Source organism: Nestor notabilis, unplaced genomic scaffold (assembly GCF_000696875.1).
Source record: "Nestor notabilis isolate BGI_N333 unplaced genomic scaffold, ASM69687v1 scaffold4390, whole genome shotgun sequence".
Taxonomy (NCBI): Eukaryota; Metazoa; Chordata; class Aves; order Psittaciformes; family Psittacidae; genus Nestor; species Nestor notabilis.
Window position 1 is genome coordinate 43,313 of NW_009909581.1, and position 26,630 is coordinate 69,942.

At 37.9% G+C, this 26,630-nt stretch overlaps 1 protein-coding gene across 1 annotated transcript in view; it reads left to right on the forward strand.

Annotated features, from left to right (window-relative positions):
• MYO3B (myosin IIIB) overlaps positions 1-26,630 on the forward strand; it is a gene marked incomplete at its 5' end in the record, with an annotated part of 135,221 nt that overhangs the window by 37,740 nt on the left and 70,851 nt on the right. Inside the window, one exon of the mRNA XM_010010810.1 lies at positions 4,537-4,682. Coding sequence (XP_010009112.1) covers positions 4,537-4,682 — 146 coding nt within the window. The remainder of the gene's footprint in view (positions 1-4,536; positions 4,683-26,630) is intronic.

Consider the following 26,630-nt stretch of genomic DNA (forward strand, 5'->3'; position numbering starts at 1 on the left):
GCACATCTGTACTGCAGTTAACGGTATTGTGTATGCTTGCAGCTATACTTTGTACGTGCACTGTATATACTGAGGCAAAATGAAAGTAAATTCACTTCTAATAATTCTAGGTAAACTTAAAAGGGTTTGATGTATTTTGCTTCAGCTAAACGTATGTATAGCTTCCTCTCTGTGAATAAATCAGTGTGACACTGTACAAATAACAGGTAGTTCTCCATATTACCTGTTTTCCTTCTTTTAAATACACCTGTGATCAACTTATGGGCTTGCTGAAGTCAAAGAAATCTTTGCATTGATTTCAGAACAAGTGGAATTGTACCTTTGAATATGAGGTCTTCTAGTCTGGGTTAGAATGATCTTTTGTATCTCTCTCAAGTTTTGTGTTTTCTGTAGAAGTGGTAAATCACAGAATGCTTAATCACTGGCTCTGCAAATTCCCTCCAGTTAGTGTGACTGATTTGTTTATGTGCCGTCCTTGCCAGACCAGTGAATTCCCTCCACTTCTCCCTGTCCTACTATGACCCTCAGCACAATTAGTATTGACAGCTACCATCACATTGTCTCTTTCTGTGTGGTTATGTGCTTTCCATCCTACCGCAGTATGGCTGGGCATGAAACCATGATGAAATTACAACTAATACAAAAAGTGACAGCCCGTCTCCTTAGCAACCTGGGTCACTGTGTGCATGTAACCAGCCCATGCCGAAGGGAAAGACTCAGTGCTTATTCCCTTAGTGTTTACTGGTGAATCTCAAGATTAACTACATCCTCCCCCGAAGCTTGGGTGTGAGCACAGTGTTTGCAGCAAAGCAAACTACCTTCTTTTTTGCTTGTACAAGAAGGGGAGGATTTTGCTGGATATGAAATAGGTACAGATGTGATGATGTCTTTGCAAAAGGTAGAGAAAGGAAGTAGCATTTTTTTTTTTCAATTTCAGATCATTTCTTCTGGGCTTTCTATCTTCATGCCCCACTGGGCAGAGCAGGCAGCAACAGAGCTGAGAGGCAGTCTCAGCTCCAGAACCCTGACCAAAAAGGGCAGATGTTTCCAAAAAAAGAAAGTATCTCTGAGTTCCCAATAGAGACTGGAACATAATAAACGATAAATAAATTGCATTTTTGCTTTTGTATTTGGCTTTTTAGAGACATTTACTCTGCAAGCAGTTGCAATAGTTTTCAAGGCAAAACAGGACTGGGGCATTCCCAAGGACTTAGCTTGTAAACTGTGACTGAGAGAACTCACTCAGATTTCAAGGCAGTGTTGTCTGCTAGCCAGCATATAAAGCAAACTGCTGATGTGCACTTCCCCTTCATCAAGGAAAAAGCTGTAAAATTTGACTCGTGTGTTAAAATTTAAAATTAGTGGCATGTGTGTTTCTAAGTGGTGCATAACCTGGCAGGATTCTAATAAATCCCACAGAAACTGAAAACTTGTTTCAAACCAAAGCAACCATTAAATTAATATATATTCTGCATACTTGGTATCAGAACAGCAGTTCATTTTGTATGTTTTCTGTGATGCTGATCTCGCTATAGTCAAGCTACTGTGTAAAACGTACTGGGTTGAACAGACTACTGGCTCAATTTTTATAAACAAGAAAGAGTGCAGATTAATGGGAATGTTTTTTCTAAAAGGATCATTGCAGGCTCTAATATTGGAATGGAAGAGAATCTGATAGTGTTTAATTCCCCTTGGTTAGAGTGCCAGTATTTTGCCATAGTGTCACTTTACCAACATGTACCGTATTTACTGGAGGTGTAGCTGTTAGCTGTGAAGCAAAAGACATACGAAGATACGTTATTTTCTCTTTGGTAGGTGATATATTGTAAAGTTGAGAAAATCTCAGACCTTTTTCCTTTTTGAAACAGCAGTTGCAGTATGCTTTCTTTTCCCTGTATATAATGAGTGCAAAGCCCTCTGATGCTCATGTTATTTTAGTGTAGCTTAAATTTTCTAAAACTGAGATACATAGTAAGTTTTGCCATCAGCCTGTAGTCAGAAGCAATTGTGATGTGCTTTAAGAGGAAAAAGTGATATTGTCTTTGAATGTGGGAGACTAGCTAAGCTTGGCGCTGGCAAAGTCCAGTGGGACCTTGTGCAGGCCCTTCTTTTCCTTCCCTTGAAAATGAAAATTTATTCCTCTGCATCAAGAAGTTGGAGAACAAACAGACAAGTTTACAAAGGACTCACTACACTGATGAGAGTGACGCAACTTCTGAGATGGTCACTTCCAGCAGATGGGTTCTAGCAGCTTTTTAACCAAGCAAGTAACTATTTTTCATGTGTTAAAGAGGAAGGAGAGCACAGTGCATTTAATTAGTCACATATGGACAAGCTACTTGCAGCTTCTGAGTCATGGTCTGGAAGTTGATTTGCATGATTTTTTTTTTATTTTTTATTGAGGGGTGTCCGTGAGTATACAGATGGTTTGGGGAACTGTATAAAGAAACAAAAATAATCAAGAAACACAAGCTTCCCTTTCAATCTCTGAGCAAAACTGCAATGTAAGAAACTCCAGCCAACACCAGTATGGCCTCCTTGTAATACATCATTTAATCTCTCTGATGGATCTTCATATTGACTTTCTTACAAGTTTTTCCTTCAAATTTTATTTCTTTCCTTCTCTTTAAGGCATTATATAAAGAAATTACATTATCATACAGGCCTCTGAAATAAGGGTGGTGGCTTAAAGCCTGAGTTCCACAGAATCTGTCTACTGCACAGTAAAACTCGACTTTTTCAAGAGATAGGGGGATCTCTGGGATGACATCAAGGCTATAATGAGCTCTTTAAAAAACAAAAAAATATTTCAGAGCTTTCACTTCTGTTGAGGACAAGGGAGATGGGGAAATGATCTTTGCATGACAACTTTGAAAATCACCACATTATCTAACAAAACTCTGCCTCTTCAAGTTGAAGGAAATAAAAAATGTCTGGACCACCCTTTGCAGTGCTTGTTTTCATTTTTCTCCATTCTGTTTATCTGATAGTTGATGTGCAGGAGAATGTGTATGTATATTTTTCTCGAATGGCTTGTAGACATTCTGGTGACCACTTTATCAGTTGTCTTGCAGATCACCAGTGTTCCTCAGACAGTAGTTGAGAAACAGTTTTAATATTCTAGCAGAAGATTCTTTGACATTACAGCAATAAAGGGGAAATACCAATGTCAGTAGTGTGTGGAAAGAAATTTCTTTGGCATACTAACCTGGAAAAATGTGGAGGAAGAGAGTTCTCAACACTTGACAAAACATTGATAGAAATTTCAGGAAAGGTCTTAATTTTTCTGGACTGATTTTCTCTAGGAAAATAACTGAACTATTAGTATGTGGCAAACGAATTAATGTCCAACTTTACTGCCAACCACCCCCCCCCTCCAAGCAACAACCCCTCCTCCCCCAATTTTGGTATTATTTTAACTAGAATGTTCAACACCCCTGGCTTCTGATGAAATAAATCATGAGTGCTGTATGATGGGGTCCTGAGTTCTAGACTAAGAGGTGGACAGGTCCTTGGAGCTTGTTGGATAGAATCTCGGCCACAGGCAGGAACACCTTTGGTAGGTGCAGCTCATAGATAAAGTAACCAAGAGGTCAAGCTGGAATCAGCAGCTTCTCCAGGAAAGGTTTTCTTTCACAGCAGGCAGTGAGTGGCGCTTTGCCAGCACCTATGTAGGGTGCTGACTTGCATATTTGCATCTCTGCAAAACATTGTCCCAAACTGAAATAATGGAAGCTGATAATAGCAGTATGTGGGGATCTGACGTATTTTCAAAGCAATTGGTCAATTGATGAGATTTGGAAAGACAATCTTCAAGACAGATATCAAATCATGATAGAATAAAAGGCAGCGAAGCTGTGAATCTCATGTTGAGGTGCAGAATTGTTCCCAGCTTGTATGAATAGTTAGCTTATGATTAGAACGCAAACAGTGGGTTAGCTGGAAGTGTGCATCACGTTTGTAATGTTCTGATGTCCAAGGAGAGATTCCTGTTAACATTAATTTTTCTTAGACTGGTTACATAATACGTTATTTAAAATTTTTTTGAACTACTCAAATTTAGTAGGGGCAAACTAATAATGAAAAGAAAATAAATTGGCAGAAATGACTGATGGAATATTCTTATCTAAAACCAGCTGTGCAAATCAGTCTAGCCTTATGAATAGTCATAGAAGTTAATATGAACAACATCAATAGGGTTCTCTGCTATTGTAATAAACTTCTGTTAGAGGTGCTTTCAAAACCAGAATTTAGTAGAGTGATGTTCTTTGTATAGATAAAGCATCCTGTGGAGCTTAATGTAGTTTAAAAAACAGAGGAAGAGTGTTGATTTGTTTTTTAAAAGAAACCACAGATAAGTTCTAATTTACTATTACATTTTTGTGGGGGTATTCCTAACTGGGATATACAGGCAAACATACATATTTGAAAGTTACATAGGTTTTTAGACATGACTCAAAACCGACTTTCATGTCTAGGATGATGTCAATTGTATATTAGGTTAAAGCGTTGTTTTCTCTTCTTTTTTTCTGATAGGTCATTGCTTGTGAACAACAGTATGACTACTCGTATGATGCTCGATGTGACGTGTGGTCCTTGGGAATAACAGCTATTGAACTGGGGGATGGAGACCCTCCCTTGTTTGACATGCATCCGGTGAAAACCCTTTTTAAAATTCCAAGGTATGGCACTAGATGGCTCTCTTCACTCACTAGTTTGTTCGAAGGCACTCTAGTCAAAGGAGAAATATTTGGTAAACGGTTGTGCTTCAAATCCTAAGAATATTTAATTGGAAAAGACATTAAAAAACTGGAATATTAAAGACGTTTTTTCCAGCCTGAATTCTACAATAATTTACACTTAGAATACCTTGAAATGATAAAGACTTACATATTTATTTTATTCTTAGAATGTAAGTCATAAAAGCATCAAGGTACCTCCCTTCAGAAGTACTTTTCTTAGCTACTGTCGATGAAAACATCTGTTTCAAAAAGGAAGAAGCCAACATTTGTAACTGTTCAATAACATTTTTGAGTGTTGTTTCCCTAGACTTTTAGGCTTGTTTTACTGTGGAAGAAAATCACACAATTTTGGCAATGCTGTGAAGCAGTCTGGCAGTTTCAGCAAACTGTAGTAATAATTTATTTTTTAATTTACCCAAGGATGTTAAAATGCATATGAATATTTTGATTGTTATACATGGACATGAAAAAGAGATAGAAATTCCCTCTATGTATAGTCAAGTAAATTAGCCATAATATTTCATGCTATTTTCAGTTTCATTTTGTTTTCACAGAATCACAGAATGGTTTGGGTTGGAAGGGACCTTAAAGATCATATAGTTCCAACCCCCCTGCCGTGGGAGGGATGCCTTCCACTAGACCAAGTTGCTCAAAGCCCCATCCAGCCTGGCCTTGAACACTGCCAGGGATGGGGCAGCCGCATTTTCATATCATTGAATCTTCCTGAATAAGTTGACATTGACACTGTAAAATAGTTTAACAGCAGAATAGTTGCAATAATAGAATAAATACAGAAAGAATTTGTCCATCATTGATTAGACTGGCATATACTTGTCTTTTCCACATTTTGCTCATGAAGAAAGAATTGCCAGTGACTGATAACATTTTTAAGCCTTCATCAGTACAAATGTTTGACCTTTTGTTATCTGCAGAGTTATCATAGGCTTTCAAAATTTCTTATGATTGCAATTTGCATTTCTGATTAAGTCTATTTATATGCAGATGCAGTTGTGCTGGGTTCTGCGTCATATAGTTATCTCTTTCTACCCAGCTCAGACATAAAACTTTCCAAAATTGAAGGAGTGGTTCATCTTGTTGCCTTTGCACAAGTGTAAAACAGATCCTGGCAGTTAAGGCAGCAAGGGAGGCTTCAGTTTACTAAAGCAATATTTGTAAGTTTTATCAAAGCTTAAAACAGTTTAAAGAGACAGAAGTCGTACCAAAAGCAAGGGGAAGAAATGTAGAATAGGGCACGGAGGGGCTTTGATTTCTGTGAATAGTTTACCTCTTTCCTTATTTGCAGTTGCATCTCTGTATGACTTAACAAAACAGTAAGTATCTAAAGTAAAGTATCTATCCGATTAACTAAGTAATGGGTACATTTGTTAAATAGAGTGGTAGCAATTTTTAAGTTGAGAGGTTTGCCTCTGCTTTGCATTTTACGAGCTATAACCCTGCTGCTGGTAAGTATGCATTCATGTTACATAAAGTGGGCAGTGGTGAGTGCTGGGTGGCATAAGGTTCTGGGCAGTAGGAGACAGTGCTTCTTTCCTGGTACTTGTTTGAAGTCAATTTAGAGCAATAGTAAAAGATGCATTCCCCTCTTATAGTAGTTAGATAGTTTAGAAGTACTCTTAGTGCAGTTCCTGATATCTGTGCTGCAATTCACACATTTTTTAACAGCATTTTCAACGTGAGCAGTGAGGCTATTCTCAGGTTGAAAGTGATTCTTCCAAGCACTGGCTGTGAGTGCTCCAGCAGTAATGTATAGAAGCATTGCAGCTCACCACCTGACTCTTCAAAATCCTCTGAGCTCAGGGTTCTGGCATCTTTACACTTTCTGCTTTCATGATAGTATCTGTGTCTGAAGTTGTAAATGCAAATGTTAAACCATTTAGTCATTTTTAGGTAGTTAGTATCCTTCAGTATAATCTCTGAATTTGTCCAATACAAATTCTCACCAGCTATAACATCTGATAGCAAAGAATCCTGTAGGGCAGCTATCTTTTATTGATATAACTCTCTCCTTTTGTGTGCTGCTTCCTAGCTTTATTTGGTAACCCTTAGCTGCCTTATGAGAATAGGAAAGGTACAGTCAATCCCTATCGCTCCTCTCCACATGACTTAATGCCATTGTAAGATCCAGTAAAAAAATAAAGGAACCCTGCTGGGTTCTTTCTCTCTCTCTCTTTCTCTCTCTTTCTTTCTCTCTCTTTCTCTCTCTTTCTCTCTTTCTTTCTCTCTCTTTCTCTCTCTCTTTCTCCCTTCCCTTCTTTCCCTCTCTTCCTTCTCTTTCTTCCTTCATCCCTCCCTTCTCTTCCTTCCCTTCCTTCTCTTTCTTCTTTTCTCTTTTTTGTTATTGCTTCTCAGTTTCTTACTCAAGAGTTTCTCTGCATCCATCGGGCATTTGAGCCAAAGCTGTCAGCTGTAATTTTTGTATCAGTGAGACTACAGTTAGACTCTGGACTCAAGAAGTTTCTTAACTGAGACTGGCACTGATGACATCTCCAGAAGCAGTTCTGCTGTGCACAGGGATCTTCATGTCTTAAAATTGCTCTGCTGATATCTGCAATCAAACAGCTTAGGTTAGAGTGAATGAGAGGCAGCATATTCATGCAGCAAAAATTCTTGCCTCCGCTGATGGGTGGTAACTGCTAGTGTCTGCTGCCTCCTGCTTTCTGTAGGAGACTCCTGTCTGGGCTTTCCCATGTTTAAATCAAGATGTGCTTCTCACATCTGGTAAGATGGAGGAAGGGCTCACTCAGCTGACAGCACTCAGTTCATGAATAGTGACAGCACTGCTCTCAAGTGAAGTCTGAGCTCACTGTTCCTGAAGGATATAGAGAGAAAGAACTCATTCAGCTAGGTTTTGTTTTCACTTGGAAAATGGCAACTAGCAGGAGGTTAGCAGTTGCTGAAATTATTTCAAAACTGTAATTTGCCATTCAAACCATATTAATATTGGTGTACAATGGAGCTAAATACTAAGGCACACACTTCTAATTCTGGGATTCTGAGAGTTTCAAGAAGTTGGTCAGGAAGCAGTATAAGCTTATATTTATACAGCCTTGTGTATGTACCCATACTCTGATTTCTGACAGATACACAGAATTTAACTTGTTGATAACAGCTGCTCTTTCAGCTGGGATTTCTTGTGGTTTGATGTGAAATTGGCAAATCAGGTTTCAGCTATTGTTAAATTGACTAAATGCACAAATATAAAGTGACACCGAAGTGTGTTGCACAGTTATGGTGTGACTGTGGTACCCTACAGTAAAACCCCATTTTATCTGGAAGTGTAAAAGGCTACTGCAAATAATGAGCAACAAATGTGGTGGGCTATTGATTTACTGCATATATCTGATTTCTATATGTGTTCTCCCAGAATAACTGTTGTTGATGGGGCTGATTTGACTTTAGTTTGGAGGAGAGATGAAATTGTTATTCACAGTAAATGACACATGGACATCACTCAGGCAGAGTTATCAGGAATTATTTCCTTCTTCCTTTACATTCTTAACTACAGTTGGTCCATACCTTTCCATTTATACTGCCTTCAGTGTCCTGGACTAGTCTGTTTTGTGTGCTGCTGCTTTCTTTACATTAGCAGGAAACTTTGTGAAGAGTTTTCAAGCACTGAAAAAACTGTTTTCAGGAATGTATTAATGGCAAAATTGCCAAAGCTAGACACAGAAATCTCTATACTTGTTTCTGCAGGATTCTTCCATTCTCAAGTAGGGAATAAAGTAGTTAAGTTTCTGTGTCAGTTTAGTCAGTGGCTTTTTTCTAGAGAGAGTCAGTAACTGTGCTGTTAGCCTTGGCATTGAGTGCCAGTGAGCTGTGGAGCTAAGGCTGTAGTCTTAAATTAATATAATTGAAGTCAGTGAGTCTTCACTTTGACTTTATAGGGCTTGAATCAACCATTGAATGAATGATTTTGTATTAACAGTCACAGCAGTTACATACCCCAAAGATCTTTGAGATGTCTTCTTGTGTAGAACTCTCACAATAAAACATTCCAGTTGCCCTGAACAGTCTATCTTATCCTAGGTATTTATCTCATTGAGAGACTGTTGAAATTAGGATTTTCCCAGTCATACTTCTCTGTACAGGCTAGTACTAATATGGAAATGACAGAATATGTAGTGATAGCTCTGTGAACTCTGAAATTAAGGCTGGAAATTCCAGGCAGAATTCCATAAAATGGAACGTGCTGATGGCACTAAGATGTTTGATTTTTGCTTTCTTCATTAGTGCTCTGAGGTTCTTAGCTCTGTATTTTTGGAACTGTTTTTATTTTATAGTTTTCACATCTCTGTCCTTTCAGCATTGCTGGGAAAAGATTCAAATACTTTTGACTCTGATCAGAATCCTGTCTCCTAAAAGTGTTTTCTTTGATGATAGTTCTTAACAGGACATTGTAGATGACAGGGCCTCAGTCACATCCCTCTGTCTCTCTGTCATCTCTATCTCTGCAACATGAACAGCAACTGTCTTGTCAGATTGCTGTGCCTTTCTAAGTAAAGAACATAACTTACCCTTTATTTGGAGTTCTCTTCCCCCATCCTGTTCAGTGTAAGGATTTTATAACAAAGATTCTAGTGAAAGGCTCATAAATGCTTCTGTTAGATAAATAACATTAGCTGAAAGACTGCAAACAGATGTGCTGCTTCCTGTCCTCCATTTTTAGTGCATTTTAAACTGTAACAACAACCTGCCTGCAGTGTGAAGGGTGAGTGACATCCATGCACTGCTGAACTGACACAGTGGTGGGTTGATGCTGCCTGGATGCCAGGTGCCCACCGAGCTGCTCTCCCACCAAGATGCTCTCCCTTCTCGACTGGACAGGAGAGAGAAAATACCACAAAAGGCTTGTGGATCGAGATAAGGACAGGATGAGATCATTCGCAATTACTGTCACAGGTGAAACAGATGTGGCTTGGGGAACTTAGTTTCATTTTTTACTAATCAAATCAGAGTAGGATAATGATAAATAAACCCAAATCTTAAAAACATCTTCCCACCACCCCTCTCTTCTTCCTTGTCTTAACTTTACTCCCAGTTTTCTGTCTCCTCCTCACAGTGGCGCAGGGGGGATGGGATGGGAATAGGGGTTGCGGTCAGTTCATTTCGCTGCTAGTTCCTCCTCAGGGGAGGACTCCTCATGTTCTTCCCCTGCTCCAGCATGGGGTCCCTCCAATGGGAGACAGTCTTTCATGAACTTCTTCAGTGTGAGTCATTCCCATAGGCTGCAGTTCTTCATGAGCTGCTCCAGCCTGTGTCCCTTTCACAGGGTGCAGTCCTTCAGAAACAGACTGCTCCAGCCTGGGTTTTCCAGGGGCTCACAAGTCCTGCCAGTGAACCTGCTCTCCAGCGAGGGTTTCTCTTTCCACAGAGCCACAGCTTTTGCCAGGAGCCTGCTACAGCACAGGCTTCCCACAAGATCACAGCCTCCTTTGGGCACCCCGGTGCTCCGGTGTGGGGTCCTTCATGGGCTGCAGGTGGATATCTGCTCCACCATGGTTGTCTGTGGGCTGCAGGGGCACAGCCTGCCTCACCATGGTTTGTACCACAGGCTGTAGGGGAATCTCTGCTCCAGTGCCTGCAGCACCTCTTTCTCCGCCTTCTTCACTGACCTTGGTGTCTGCAGGTTTGTTTCTCTCACATATTCTGAATTCTCTCTCTGGTTGCTATTGCTGTTGTGCAGCAACTTTTTCCCCCCTTTCTTAATTGTTTTATATCCCAGAGGCATTGCCACTGTCACTGATGGACTTGGCCTTGGTAAGTGACAGGTCTGTCTTGGAGCTGCTGGCACTGGCTTTATAGGACATGGGGGAAGCTTCTAGCAGCTTCTCACAGAATCCACCCCTGTAGCCCCCCCACTACCAAACCTTGCCACACAACCCAATACAGACATTCTTGATCCTTGTCCTGTATCAGACACTGTTTCCCACGTCTAGAATTCTGTCTTACAGCTACCAGAAGTCTGTATTTGAACAGAACAGTAAAAAGATTTCCTTTCATTGAGTCAAGCAACATACAATGTGATCAGAAATTTAATTTATCTTAATGAAATAGCTGATTTCAGACAGGAAGTGAACCCTCAGAATTCACTGAGTGTCTCAAGTCGGGCATGAAAACCAGGTGATGCCACAGTGCTGCACTCCCCTGAAAACCTGATCAGTGTTTTACAGCAGGAGATGCTAGATGCTGAGCACTTCAGAAAACAGTATTTTTTTAAGGTGTGCATGTATTAACTTTGTACTTTTGATGATATGGCCTGAGCTCTGGGCTAGATGCTTAAGCATCTTCCAGTGGTTAACCACTTGTCCTACAGAAAATGAAGCAAATATCCGATAGCAAAAGCAGAGTGAAAAAGAAAATGTCAGTTAAAATTTAAGCTAGCTGTTTCATTAGACACTAGCCTTCTGGACCTTATTTCTGTATGTATTGTGTAGGGCTGGAAGAGAAGGGGATACATGTTCATGGACTAATGCAGATTTTAAAAACCTCTTTCATTCACGAGCATTTTATTATATGAATGTTCAGTGTCTTGGAAACAGTTGTGATATCACATGCATCCGACTTATTCTTGGAACTGCATTATCTTGTTAATGTTCTGTTTTGCAATGATGCACACATTCTTCCTCATCAAAATGAGTTCTTGGATCTAACTCATAAATCTCCTGAAAAGGGACCTCCAGTGCCTAGAGATAAGAGATAAATCATACTGTGAAGACACTGAACCATGAAATGATTCTGTTAACATGTCATCTGTCTAGAATATGTTTTCAAATCTCCAACAGAAGGGTCTAAATTATGAAGGGAAGGTGGCCTAGCAAAGTTGGTAATTTGGGAGTTGATACTTTTAACCTTTTCCATCTGCTGCCACTAGGTAGGTGTGTCTGTTTTAGCAAAGTATTACGAAGTAAAAGGTTCACAAATACCATTACACCTGAGCTTTCTATAGTAAAATGGGTCCATAAATTCTTCAAATGGTGGTATAGTATGAGAAATGTTGTATCATGTCAGTGCTATCTCTTAAGGTAGCACTGATTTCAAATTTTGAAAATAAAAGAAATGGCTATGAGAGGTAGTGTGCCAAAAAGAAGATTGTGCATTATAGTCTGGAAAAGGTGAGTATATACTGGTGTAAAGTAAAGATTTTGGGTCATGTTGCAAAGATCCTGTGTTTCAGGATCTTTTTACAATTGTGCTTGCAGGGGGGTGGTAAATTAAGAGAAATTTTCTAGGTTACACTGACAGCTGACACTTAACAGAAACTGAACCAAATTCTCTCATGTCTGTATCAGTCAAGTGTGGCTCTTTTGAAAGCGTTAGAAGGCACCCATTTTAAAACTGATTGGTGATAAAAAATGTTTATTTAATTTTCTAACCCATGGAAACCGAGAGTTAAATAAAATTCCATTAAAAATTATTATGCTTCATTAATTCATGTTAAATAGCCAGGAGTGGGATGGAGTTGAGATTGTGAGTGCTCACTTAATGGTGTAGTTCTTCACCTGTGTCGTATTGTGTTGAGACTTGAAGCTGTTGGGAGCACTTATTAGTTTGAATTTAGTGATGCTTGACTGCACTGGGAGCTGACCTGGCTCTAGCAGAACCAAACCTGGTGTCTTCACCTCCTACCTCATCACAACTTCAGCTTCCTGGTAGCTTGTAGGTAGGCAGTGTAATTATCTTTGTTTTCTGTGCAAACATACACTGTGCCTTCAGTGTCGATAATGGTTGTTCTTTAAGAGTATGCAGTTATTTTTGTTTTTAAGATATGATCATGTCAAGAGAGAGAAAAGACCTGTTTCACTTCAATAGATAGTGTGACTGTGGGTCAGGCATATGAGGTAGAGGAGCCAAAATATTTGCACCTTCACTTTGCTTTGTTGTATCAGTATGGAGCACCTGGTGTACTACAGGTAGTTTCATCCATCTGAACAAGTAAGAGCTGTTGCAGGGACATTATTTTTGGAGGTAACATTATAAACATTTTCTAATGTAGGCTTTCATATTGCAGCTGGCTTTACCAGCTTTTTTGTGATTTTGCCATCTGCATTGGTACTGACATGATACTGATACATCATGTAGCATATACTTTTACTGCTGTTGTTTGGAACAGTATAGAAATACAAGTATGTGTTGTAGGGCAGTAAAGCTTAAGAATTTATTGCATTTGTGAAACAAAAGCCTGAAGATGAATAGAATTGTTGTTATTTAAAATGAAGTGTTTAAAGTAATTAAAGGAACTTGATTAATGTAGTCTTATCATGAATAATTTGACAGGAAGTCTAACAGTTTCAGAGTGCAGTATTGTTTATTCCTTAAAAGAAATGTGAATTTCAGTTACAGCAGTGTGACAAACTACCTGGAAAGACCAGATTCTGCCTATGGTTAGAATGGGGCATCATGCTATCCATAGAAGCTACGTATACTTGTCTAAGGAATAATTTGACTTATACACATGTTGGTTGCTCATGTTCAAGTTGGTGTCCACAAGGGTCCCTGGGTCCTTTTGTGCAAAGCTGCTTTCTAGCTGGTCAGACCCCAGCATATACTGGTGCAGGGCTTTGCGCTTCCCTTTACTGAACTGCATGAAGTTCCTGTTGGCCAATTCCTCCAGCCCGTTGAGGTTCCTCCTCTGGATGACAGCACAACCTTCTGGTGTATCAACTGCTCTTCACTGAGAGTGCACTCTGCTACATCATCCACTTCTTTAAGGAAGATGTTGAACGGGACTGGACCACTTTTACCTCTGGAGTACACTGTTAGTGAGGGATGAATGTCCTGGTGTTTTAACATTGCTACTATCACATTGTGTCACGGCTTGTAACAGTGCCAAAATATGCCAGAGCAGGGGCTCTGCCCTTGTAAAGATTTATAGGAGTTATTAATTACTAATTCATTTCTAACTGGTAAGCATTAAATGCATCCTAGGGTTTGAATATCAGATTTAAATAGGTTTGTGCCAGGGTTGAACTGAGCAATGAGTAATCATTATACTGTCTGTGTCTAAAAAGCAGAGAGCTGTTTGTGTCTAAGACCATACCAAATATGCATGTATAACTAGTCTTTTAGGTCTGTCAGTAGATCTAAAAATTGAAGTGTATGCAGTAAGTAACCATATTGTAGCAAAATGGGTCTATACCCCATTAGCTTATGACATTTTAATATATTTGAGAAAATATTAACAAATATTTTTGTATACTACATAAGACAGTAGAGAATCAGCTTTAAAATTAAATCATCTTGGTGCAATTTTGTAAGTTGTGTGCAGGTAGAATTTGGTTTTGCAGATGTGTTGTTTGTTCAGATGTATTCGCAGCCTAATTTCAGCAAGTAATTCATGGTCCGTGGCTTGCTGTCAAATAGTCTGTTGTAAGTATTATCTGTTAGGGAAGACTTTGCCTGCGTAGTATGTTGCCTTTATTTTGATTTGTTAAGATTCTCTCCTTCAACCAGATTTCTCATGAATACATGCAATTACAGACAGAAGAGTATTGTTTTATATATATATTCTTCAGTGCTTATTTAAAACAGACTGCTCAAACAAACATTCCTGCCAGTATATTTGTTGCTAGAACATTCATGGGAATTACATATATAAAAGCTAAAATGTATGCAGCTGAAATTAATTCATTGAGGATCTCGAATAATCATGAAAATAAGCATGCTCAGCTCTCAGCCATTTTCTGAGCAAACAAAAAAAGAATCACCTGGGAAATTCTGTTTTATTCTCTGTGCTGCACTCTCATCCTCTCTGCACTCTAGGTAGAAGCTGAGATGTCTGTCAGGCATTTTTAGTGACTCCATATGCAGTTCATTTCATGCATTAAATGGACATGAACTGTTTTAGTCAACCAGTTTCTAAAGTAAATTACTACTTTTCAAAATCCATTGCATAAGTAATAACAGACTGCCAAGATACAGTAAGTGCCATTTTGTTTTGCTCTAGTGGAAAATTTCATGCTGACAAGGTCAAGCCCTGCAGTCTGAGAGCAGTCAAGTGATGAAAGGCACATCCAGCAGGAGGAGAGGTGCTAGATGGACATCTACTAACTGTTGCCTCCTTCAGAAGTGAGGATTTGAAATGTGGCTTAGTTAGATTTAGGGGATAGAGCTGAGCTACAAAGTCTACAATCTGATAGTCATATTCCTATTCATGTAGTTGTAGACTAAAATACATTGGTTTTAGTGTGTTTTCAAAACTGCTTCCTGTTTCTTGATAGAACTACGGTAGTTAGTGGCATTATCTGTAGTTGTCCTGAGGTAGTAATACTGTGAGGGTAGCAAGGTAATCCTTACATACAGTACTTACTGATTTTTAAGGAGATTCATGCTATGGTGCATAGTAAACTGGAGGTTGCAATGGGAAGATGCAGCATGGCTGATTTTTTTTAGCGCAGCAAAATACCTGTGCTCTGCATTTAAAATGAGTTAAAGATGGTAGGAAAATCAGTCAGTTTTAAATAGTTAACAGCCAATTTTCCACCATTCAGCCAAGAGAACAGCTTCCTTCCAGGTAGATAATTCACACGTAATATTGCTTTGCAGTAAGACTAGTGTTCAGATATTTTTATATTGATTAATATACTTTGTTAAGGGATTAGATTCTTAGGATAAAAATAATTGAGATAATGTAGGAGTCAAATTGCTCTGTAAAGAACTAGGTAGCTATATTTTCAACATATAAATCTACATCATTACCAGATGCTGAGAGGCTGCTGATGCTTTATTAGATAAGGCTTAGATAGATTACCTGCAGCACTAAACAATTTACCGAGAACAGAAAATGGGCTTCCAATACAGTCCAGAAATGAAACATCACAATTATTTGAGGTACTCTGTAACCTTGGAAACAACTGGGAGCAGTGACATCAGCAACAATTACGTGCAATTTCTGTCTTTAGTTTATCACCAAGGTAACGAGAGCAGGTTTCCTGCTTGAAATTTTAAGAATATCTTGGTTCAGTGTTAAGTGAGTGTGCATGAAGCAGACTATTTAGGGTCTGTTAAAATTGCATTCTGCTTCCTTTTTAAAATGGTCCTTCAGAATTTAAATTTAAACTCATGGGCTTTTGTTTTGTTGGGGATTCTTTTTTTCCCTTTTATTTTTCCTTTCTCTCTCTGAAGCAGCTGTGGGCAAATGAAGCATTAGTTACTGTGTTAAAATCTCTGAATACTGGAAAGAAGGAAATTGAATTCCTCATTGAATTCCTTTTGCTGGCCGCAAATACCAAGTATTGCATCTGCACGCAGAGGCTGCAAATTGCACTGTTTGTTCTGGGGACACGACTCACCCACAGTTGAGAGCACGTGATGTTCCTGCATCTAACTTCCTTAAGAAGAGCTTTGCATTAAAGTCTAAGTTCACAAGAGACTTCCAGTCAGTGCTGGCTGAGGAGTACACTGGATAAATGATTCCCTTAGGCTTCTTGTCTGTAAAGGATCCATAGTCAGCCTACCTCACCTTGTGGTTCTGCCAGTCAAGAATGACCTAGCATGATATCCATCTACATTTTTAATCCAGAGAGGGTTTTTTTTATTGTGGTGGGTCTTTGGGAAGGTAATGTTTGAATTAAAGCCTTGTTGCATAGTGGAAAAACCTGTAGACCCCTTCCTAATTGCTCTTTGATGGGAAAGTTATGTGGGGTTGGACCCATAATGCTGACAGGGAGGATGTTGCAGGGAGAGCTGCTAAGTTGCTTTTTTGTTTAAGTCTGGAACTGTCTGTCGGGTTAAAGCCACATCAGTTGATAACTTAAAAATGAATGTATATATAGTTGTGTTCCTAAAACTTGCATATTTTACCTATGATGTCTACTTTGTCAAACATATCCTTTTTTTTTTTTTTTTGCACACCTCTTTATTCATAGGTTGCACTTGCAAAATACACACTTCTATGAATTATTGCACATTGAGCTTACTATTTTGCAGTGCAAGTGGTGTGCAGGCCATTCTTGTGGCTTATAGATGTAAGGTAGAACTTGATCTTTGAAGGAAAATAAATAAAATTCTGTTCTTGTTTGGTCTGCAGTCCTGAAGAAGTTAAACTGCATTTCAAGCCATTAGCCCTGTGGGTTTATAGCCTATGGTTAATGTAGGAATTCAGTAGCCTACGTTACTTACAATGAATTGAGCCAAGTAAATTAGATTAGATTTTTGCATGGAAAAAGATAATCTCTTCACATAGTTTGGTATTGCAGAGAGAATAAGTCACCTCATACATTTCATAGTACCAGAGACATTCATGGACTTAAATTGAAAAACAGATGCCTTTCTCATAAATAGAATGTTGATTTCATATTTGCAAAGGAATTAATTCACTGACTGATAGAAGCAGACGAAAAAGAAAGACAAACTTTTTAGATACTAGTCACATTCTAGCAAGATCGTAATTATCCTTAGAATTGTAATGAGTGTGCATTGGTTATTTTATTTTCCTAATAAAAAGTCACCAAATGCCTACGTGCATTGCCCTCTGAGGTAATTTCCAGAAATATGCAGTAATAAGTTATCACACTATTTGCAAATATGTGGTGAAAATAAGCTGTGCTTTGAAAAGTATCGATTTGCTTGTTACAGTTACCAGTTTGATTAATGTTAAAATTCTTTGCAGTATACTTAATCATTACTCATTACTAGTACAGTGGTAAAGTACTACGCATACCTACACATTTACTATTAACAATTAGTGTCTTATATTTCTTTCTTATCACAGGTGTAACCATAAGGTAGAACTCATAAAAATTTTAAAGCAGTATTTATTAGAGTAGACATTGGTTATAAATCTTTTTAACTATAGTATTCAGGGAGTTAGTAATGATTTCAGTGGGTTTATTTTATGATAATGAAAAGCCATTTAGATTCGAGTTGTATTGCATCTTCTCTCAAGAGTTCCTCTAGGAGGTGCAAGTTTTCACCACAGTTGTGAAGCTGAGAAAAATTCCCAGGCAAGACAGCAAATACTGCATTCTGTGCAGAGAGACCATATTTTACATATGAACAAACTGAAACATAGATTAAATGACTGTGTGGTACTAGCTTCATAAAAGTTACAGTAGTGTTGTTTGAAGAAATAGTAGGCAGGGAATGGAGAAGGGTAAGAGAGAAGGAAGAAAGGAGTAAATAACGATGAAGTCATGATGAACGGGTCTGTAAGTCAGGTCTGTGGTAGCATCAGTGTATGTATGGAGCTAAATGTGATCTTAGGGATGCAGGGATACCAAGCAAAAGGTGTGTTCAAGCAGGTGGGTTTCAAAGTGCTGCCTGTCACGATAACTTAAGAAATTCTTGTGGAAAGTTGACTGAAAATGAATTCACAGTGTAAAGACCTGAGTGGATAAAGCCCTGAGAAATGTGACCTGAACTGATAGCTGACTCTACTTTGAGCAGGAGGTTGGAGTAAAGACCTCCTGAGGTCCTTTCCAGGCTGCATTAGTCTGTGCTGTGGTAAAAAGGTTCATGTCACCCATGCAGGTATATAAGGGGGAATTCAGATAGTGAACAGGATAATTCACTTGCCCAGTCTGAATAAGACAATCACTGGACTAACTTGTCTGGTGGTGTTAGTAACTCTTCAAAAATAGCGTTGAAAGCATAAAACAAGGTTAGAAAACAGAAAAAGAAGCTGGTAAAACTGATCCAAACGAAGTCAATTTTCCAGGAGACACGTAATTTTTTTAAAAGAGAACTATGTTTGCTTTACTGAAAAAGAGTGCCAATAATTCTATAGTGTATCCAAAAGAAGGTTAGAGGCAATTTGAATATAGCTCTGGTTATCTCCAGGGGTATAAGGTATCTAAGATTAGCCTTCTAAAGGGATATAAATGATGCGATCCAATGACTGAAAGTTGTATTTACAAAACAATTACATCTACAGGAACTGGGGAAGCAACTCTTGTGCTTTTGGAAAGGGAGCACTTACAATTTTTATTTTTTTTCCTATGCAAACCTTGGTTCAGTAGCTTGGGAGCAAGCAAGGAGAGGAACATCTCTTCTCTTGAGAGAGTTGGTATCTGTGCTTTGGCATCCAGCATGACAGTCTCTGAGAACATTAGGAAGAAAATAGTAGTACCAGCTTTCATCTTTCTACGTGGCAGGACCAAAGTGATTTGACTTTATGTCATTTACTCTGGTTGAATTAGTCAAAATGTAACTTCTAGGTTTCTTCATTCACAGTACAGATTATATCAGATTCCCTGTTATCAGACTGTTCACATATTAGAACAAGTGCTGAGTAAAGATGTTCTGAATTTCAATAAGATAGATACATTGGGCAATTTGATGATCCATGATCTGTTGCCAGCATGCAAACAGATCAGACTTTTACAGGCAGCATCTGCTTGAACTGTCTGGGGAAACAAAAAGAACAGAAAACGTCTTACATTGGAACAAAACCAAAGATCTGACTTGAGAGTGTAATTTTCTTCCATGTTTAGCCATTCTACATGTTATTTAAAACTGAGTGTTCATGTCATGTCAATGCATGTATAATCACCTCTCAGCTCCTCGTAATTAATTACTGAGAAGAAATTCAGGAGGGAAGGCAGAATTGTGTTCCATATTATAACCTGTATTTTTATTGGTGCAAATATATTTTACTTCTCATCTGGCTTATTTTAAAATTTTGGTTGGGTTTTGGTTTGTGGACTGTTTTTGGTTTGTCTTGATTTTGTTTGTTTCTTTTTAATTTCATTGTTTCTTGTATTGGATATTCAAGTCTTGCAGAATCTATTATGACTTTTTAAAGACTTCACAGATGTAGATAGTGCCTTCCCAACTCAAACATATAGTAAATGCTCCTTGTGAGAGCTCTCTTTGAGAAAAAATTAACTTCTTGGTCTATTCAGTTGGGAAGATCTCAGTAGAACTGTGTCAGAACTCTGCACTCCAGAAAAAGTAGGGATGATGTCACTATATATTTTTAGTGTTGTTAGGTGCTAGAAAATTTCAGTGTTTCCAAAAGGACACATTTATTTTTTTTCCCCAGATTTGTTGAGGAATAGAATACTTGCTTGTTGAAACCACCTGAAGTGGTACTAATGTTTTTGTATGTTTTAAAGGTAAAACAGTGCTATGAATGAGATTCTTTTTCAGTGTCTTAATATTTAGTATAGAAAAAGACAGCTAGAAGACATTTGTGTGCCCTCAACACTTACTGCTGTTACATTCTATACATTGTTTATGCCACAGTTATGATTGATGCCCACAAATGATTAAATTCTTTGCCAATGGTAAAAATCCAGTAATTTTCAGGGCACTCAGTTTTTATCTGAAGTTTGCTTTTTTATTTTTTTTAAATATGCTTTACTCATAGCTGCTTCTTTGTTCTGATTTATTCCTTCTGCATTCCTCCATCACAAGCTACTTTGCAGTTCTTACTGTGGTAGACACCGTATGTCTTCAAAATAAACCTTTTTAAAAGGTCTATATTGTATTTCCGTTCCCTGAAATATATACTTGGTTATTTTCTTGTTTTATCTCCCCATGCCAAATGTCAATGCTGTCTTACCCACACAGAATGATTTATGTCAGCTCTTTTCTTTTTTCCATGTTTCGTTGTTATCCTGGTTTAAATATTTTGCTTATCTCTCCACTAACCATCTTGCTTAATTCTGTCCTCTTTGATCCTCTCTGTGTTTAGTCAGTGGTTCTTGTGGGGTTGGGTCTGGGCTTTTTTTTCAGAGAATACCCTACTTTTGCCTCTGGGGATTTTGGTTTGCTTGTCTTCATATTCCTTTTTGTCTCTCATTTTTACTTTTTCCTCTTCTCACTTGGTTACTCTTTCGATGTTTTTCCCAGTCTTGGCATTGTCTTGTCTTTCCTTTCACCAAGATGTAGCCTCCTACATTCAGAACACTCCCATGACCTATGTTTGTCATTTGTTATTGCTCCTTTCAACTCTCTTTCTCTGAATGTGTTTACTTATCCAGAAGATGCTTCTGTGCAAAGCTTACCCTAGAATATTCATCATGAGGTGTTGGTTAAATCTTGTATTAAAAAAAAAATAAATAATCCCTCTTGATTTTCGCGTGTTCCATGGTGTTTTAATATTTCAGCTTTGTAGTTCTAAGAGGATTTTTTTGTCTCGCATTGCATCACTAATTGCTTTGTTACACATTACTTGAACTGTTAGCATTTCTCGCCTTAACTTTATTGTAACTACCTTCATCCTTCCCTAGATTCTCTAGCTTATGTGAGTCAATATTTTTCCCAGACTATTTTCCACAGTCTGCCCAGTTGTTTCAAGAGACACATCAGTTACAAGTTAGCATCTTACAGGGTTACTGGGTTATGCTCTTACTGATATTATTATAATTTATTTCTGCATAAGAGAGAGCTTATTTGAATTGCTCTAATGGGACTTTTTTATAATGAATAAATTCTTCGTGTTTATCAGGCTGTGTTATACTCTAGTTACAATCTACAGGGATTCCTAAGTCTTACAATTTTTTTTTTTTTTCAAGCAGAAAAATTGAAGTGTTCTCAAATAAAGATTATTGGATGAAACAGAAGGAACAAATAAATTTCATTCCACATACAGTCCTCGTGCTCAGAAGGCATATTACCTTAAATGATAATACCTTTTTTAAAAAATGGTATTCTTACATATCTTGTACATTTCTTTATGCTTCAGCATTTTTCAGTCTATTACTTCAGAATTTTATAGTGATCCTCCTAATGGTCCATTGGAAATATGCCATCGCTAACTAATGTATTTCTTCTGTAAATACTCATTTCTGAACCAGACTGGTAGGGCTATCAGAATAGTATCAGTTCTCACAATGCTATGAATGAGACTAAACTGAAAGCAGTAAGTAAGGTTTGAGTCATAAAGTACAAATAAGGAGTAATCCTTGTTTCTTATTGAAAATGCAGAGTTTAAGTACTTGCTTTTGTCAAGCATAATGATTGAATTTGATGTTCAGTACCAGCCGCATCAAGCAGATGGTAATAAACTTCTTCTATGGGGTTACTGTTAGGTTTCTTTTTATTTCTGTAGAGCCTCAACTAAGAAGCGGCTCCCTCTGTGAAATGGAAGGCTAAGCAGGTGTCTTCCTCTTTGAAAGTAAGAGCTAAATTAATGAGACAAAGATATGAAGGTAAAGAAGATGCACAAGTGCCAAAACTGCTTCTCTTGTTCTGTGAAGCAAGTCCCCCTTTTCACAGGAGTAATGTAGTGAAAACATTTTACTCTTGATGTAAAGAAGGGCCCCAAAAAGCATGTCTCAGCCAGCTGGAAAATCACAGGTACCCCATGGTACCATGGACGTCCAGGACAATATGAAGCTTGTTGGCAGACTGACTGTGGTATGACAGGGCCTTTTCTGCTGTGTGTGTCCTGGCCACAGGCAGGGGTCCGCAGGAATCACGTTCTGTGTCAGTCTCAAAATTGTCTGTCTAGTTCTTCCCTTGGCAATCTTCCTTCACTTCCTTAAGGAAACAGTTTGTTGCATTCCTCTAAGTCTTCCTCTCCTTGACCCAACTCCTAGATTTCCAAGAGTAAATCTGCTCCACTGGGCAGTGCCTTCAGGCAAGTGACCTACTCAGGCCTCTTAGAGCGGCTGATGTACAGTGGAGTTTGAAACACATACAATTCGCGACTTACTTACTTTTAGAAATTTATCTGTGAGATTTTTGCTCTCAGATTTTCACAGATATTTTACTTTCCCATATGGTTCTACAAATATGTGGTGTAATTGCAATATTTTAATATTCCAACTACAGTAGCATAGTGTCTAGACAACACCATGTGTATTTCAGTCAGGCATGGAAGTATTATTGTCCCATTTTTATTTCTTTGGCAACTGGCATTCTCCTGCTTTGCAAATTCGCAGAGCAATGGTTTTAATCGAAGAGCAAAATATTACATTGCAGTAAAGATGTGAACTGGTTATAAATAAAAATCTCAACTACTACTTCCTCTGTTTCAATTGCTGTTAATTTGCAGGAGCCTTTTTAGCTTTCTGAAACTTTTGTGAATAAATGAGATGACAAAGCATAATTATAATTCAGTTATGCTAAATATTTGTTTTGGAACTTGACCACCAGAATACAAAGCTGTATGTTTTCACTTCCATCCAAAAATATTTCTGAAATAAAATACTTGTTTCTATCTCAGTGAAGCCAAAAACTGAACCTGGAAACTGAAGAGTAAATGACAGAAATAAATGATGCCTTGTCAAGTTTTGAAAAAGGCTAATGAAACCTTGCAGCTGCCAGATCTGACTGAAACCAGTGGCCTGTGAATCACAGTGTTCAAGGGAAAAAGTCAAAGATAATCCAGATGTTCCCAAGCAGAACACTTTGCTGTACTTTTTCATCCATTTTCTTTCTGTCCATATGAACTAAAAAATTACATAACTGAGATTTGTTTTAATACATTTTTTGGAGGTTATTATTTAACCTTCAAAATAATTTGATGTGCTTAGCACGTTATTTCTGTCTGTACTCATTACTTTAAAGGTGACTTTTAATTTATCAGATATATACCATTTTGAATCACAGGATTGGTCATGTGAAGGAGGTTTCTTAGAAGGTTTCTTTTGGCAGCCTCTTTATGGTCTTCCTGAAGTGCTTTTCTTTCGGCAATGCATAAAGTGAATCTTGAAAATCAAAAGGAGATTTGTACATAATTCTGGAACTGACTACCTGTTAGTGTTTATTATTGCTGATTATTGTGTTGGCTGATGAAATATTCTAAGATGGAGACTTGTGAATAAATCTTGATTTAAGTGTGTTTTAAAGAGGTAGTTGATATTTTGTTCATTTGTGGATTTGTGTTTATTTTGCTGCTGAGCCCATATTTCATTGTTAATCAGCTAAGTCACCTAGTTAGTGGCAGCAAAATAGATAAATAGTCACATAAAATCACAAGCAAAAGGCGGAAAATGGGTATTTATGTGTTACAAGATATATAGCCATCATTCTCTTCTGAGAAAGAGTGAAAACAGATATCCAATTTGTATTTTACTAGATCAGGACCCTGTATGACACCAAAAATAAAGTGAACTGATACCCTCAACCCTTTCAAGTGATAAGAATCCTACAATTTTTAGTTATATTTGTTTAACTTTCAACTCAATATAAATTTATCATATGCTGTTGGATTCAGTCCAGACTTGAATAACTGTGTATGGCCTGTGGAAAACAAAGAGCATCCATTCCAGTAGAGGGAAATATCAGATAACTCTGTCTCTGTAATTAGGCTATAAGTAAAATACTTAAGGAAGACTATTTTTGTTTCAAAAATGAGGCAGTAATGTCTTGTGTTAACTGATTCTTTTCCCTTGGTAGGTTTTGATTTTGGTTCAAAGCAGCTTAACTTTAAACCTTGTTAGAATTCAGACATATGTTATTTGAATAGATATATGCTTCTGATATTCTAGAAGATAAGAAATTGAAGTTGTATATTAACAGTTTTGAACCCAGATATTTACACAATGAAAACAGTTGTTTTGGGGAAAAGTGGGGTGTGGAAAAGGAGAAACTGTTTAGAAGTGAATCAGTTGCTATCGAGAAGGTGCCTGGAGAGTGAATTTGGCAGGAATATAGTCACTCTTACTCCTTCCCCCAAATCTTTTCCTAGGATGTAATGTACTCTTCATTCTTACAGAATAAGGGTAATTTTTCTGGTGTCCCCTAATTATATAGTTACAGTACTATGATCTGGCATTAGTTTGTTCCCTTACCTGAGGAGGTTTATGTAACTGTGCAGAGCCTCTAAGAAGCTAAATATGATGTGAGGTGCTATTGCATTTTCCAGCTCTCTATGTGATTTGGTACATACGGTCTCAATATATGGTTCATGTCTTGTTGGCTGGATAGGCATGGGAATTCCATGCTTATAGATCTGGTTAAGAGCTGAAAGGAGATGGGTGTGCGGTATGGTCAAGACTTGCACGATTCTAGGTGTTTTGAAGAAGGGACTTCAATCACCTTTACGGCCCCTAGATCAACTCAGTGGACAGACAATTGCTTTAGACCTAGAGCCATGTTGCCCTTATCCCATGCTTCTGATATGCTTCCCATTTTTTTGTAGATCCTGTATTCTTTCTGATCTTCCCATCTCTTGAGACCGTGTGCTGTGATTTTGCTAATTCTTCACTTCCACAGGCACCTAAACTCTCCAGTTTCCATCTTAACCTTACAGAGCTGAATACAGTACCCTGCTTTGTGCTGAGTGGACTTTGGTGAAGTATATTACTAGAAGTCAGTCAAACTTGAGTAGTCTTTGGTAGGAGACAGATGAATGGGAGAGCTTAGGATATGAATTTTTCATTCAAATCAGTGGAAACCTTTTAATGATTTGAATGGGCCATAAAGTGAGTGCATTAGTAAATCCTCTGAGCTCTATTGAAAATTGCTGGTGGTTTTTAGAGAATTACACAATGTGGGGATGCTCTGGAGTGACAGGACTTCAAACTTGTGTGAGAATTTATCAGGTATTAAGTAATATAAATTATTTGCATATTTCAATAGATACGATTTGTTTACATAACATTTTGTATGGAAATCCCATTATGCATGGTTGACTTTGTGCTTTTTCTATGGCTGTTTCACTTAGTATTTTGAAATACACATGAATGGCTTAATTTCATGTAAAAATTGTGTATGTATAAACACAGGCAACCATCAACAGAACTATTGTCTCCAGTCTGCTAGGAAAATAATTCACAACATGCGTATACGGGACTGTGATTGCCAGAGCCTGCTCATGGTGACAGGTGTTGGATGTTCATCTGCTAATTTCTGATTAGAAACAATGTGGTAGGTTGATGATGCAATTTGGTCATAGGAGGCCCTGTCTTGATTTCTGTTTATAAAATGTATGCCTGTGTTTACTGAAATAGTTTAAAAAAACAGTAGATGTGTTTGCAATTTTTAAAAATCTGTCATGGAAGTATTTTAACATGAAAATACTTGTTTTCTCATTGCCAACAAATAAGTATTATCTGTTATCTGTGATTAGGCTCACAGCTTAATGTAAAGGCCTAGTGGCGCTCGCTGAGCTGCATCATTGGCCTTATTGTGGTAAAATGACCGATTTTGTTTTACCAGCTGTGACTTTGGAGGCAGGCTGAATGACAAGGAACACATAAAGCTCGACAGATTAAAATATTTCTAGCACAAAATCGTGTATCATTCAGAATTCAGCAGCAGCTCTTGATTGATAAGCTTGCTAGTGTCTTTATGTTCTAAGGAACACAATGCTTCTGTATGGGGTGTCTCATACAGGCTCGATCCTTAAGTCCTCACTGAAGCAAAACTCCCAGTGAAAAACAGCATGACCATGGAAAGCACTGAATATGAGGGTAGAAAAACGCCTTACAAGAGCAATGCATCTGCCTAAGGAAATAGAGCATGTAGTTCTGTGACTAATTATGAATTATAGAAAGAAAGGAAAAAAAGACAGAAAGTTGGGAAAGAAAGGGTTGATTACTCATCTTCCATCAGAGGACATTTTCAAAAGACAAGCCTTTTTCTGATAATATTCATATCTACTTCTAACAATTTCAGTCACTTATAATAGAAAATGAGACTATACTGTCCTTCAGCTTCTTATGTATGTAGCAACGAGGATTGAAAGGTTGCATGCAGAGCATTCTAATTTTATATGAAAAGAGTAAATTATGTTGGCAAGTTAGGAAGAGGTATCTATGAATGTGTTCTGAGTACTGCAGAAACAGCCAGATGGTGGTGGACTGCTGTGATGTTGGCTGATGCAAGTATACAAAAGCCATAGAACTCAATGTGTCAAATTTAATATAGTTTGGAATCACAATGGCCCTAATTTTGGTCTTTGATCTGAAGTAGTGAGGCAGGTGTTTGTTCTCAGTGGGTTAGCATCTGATAATGTGAATTGTTTTACTT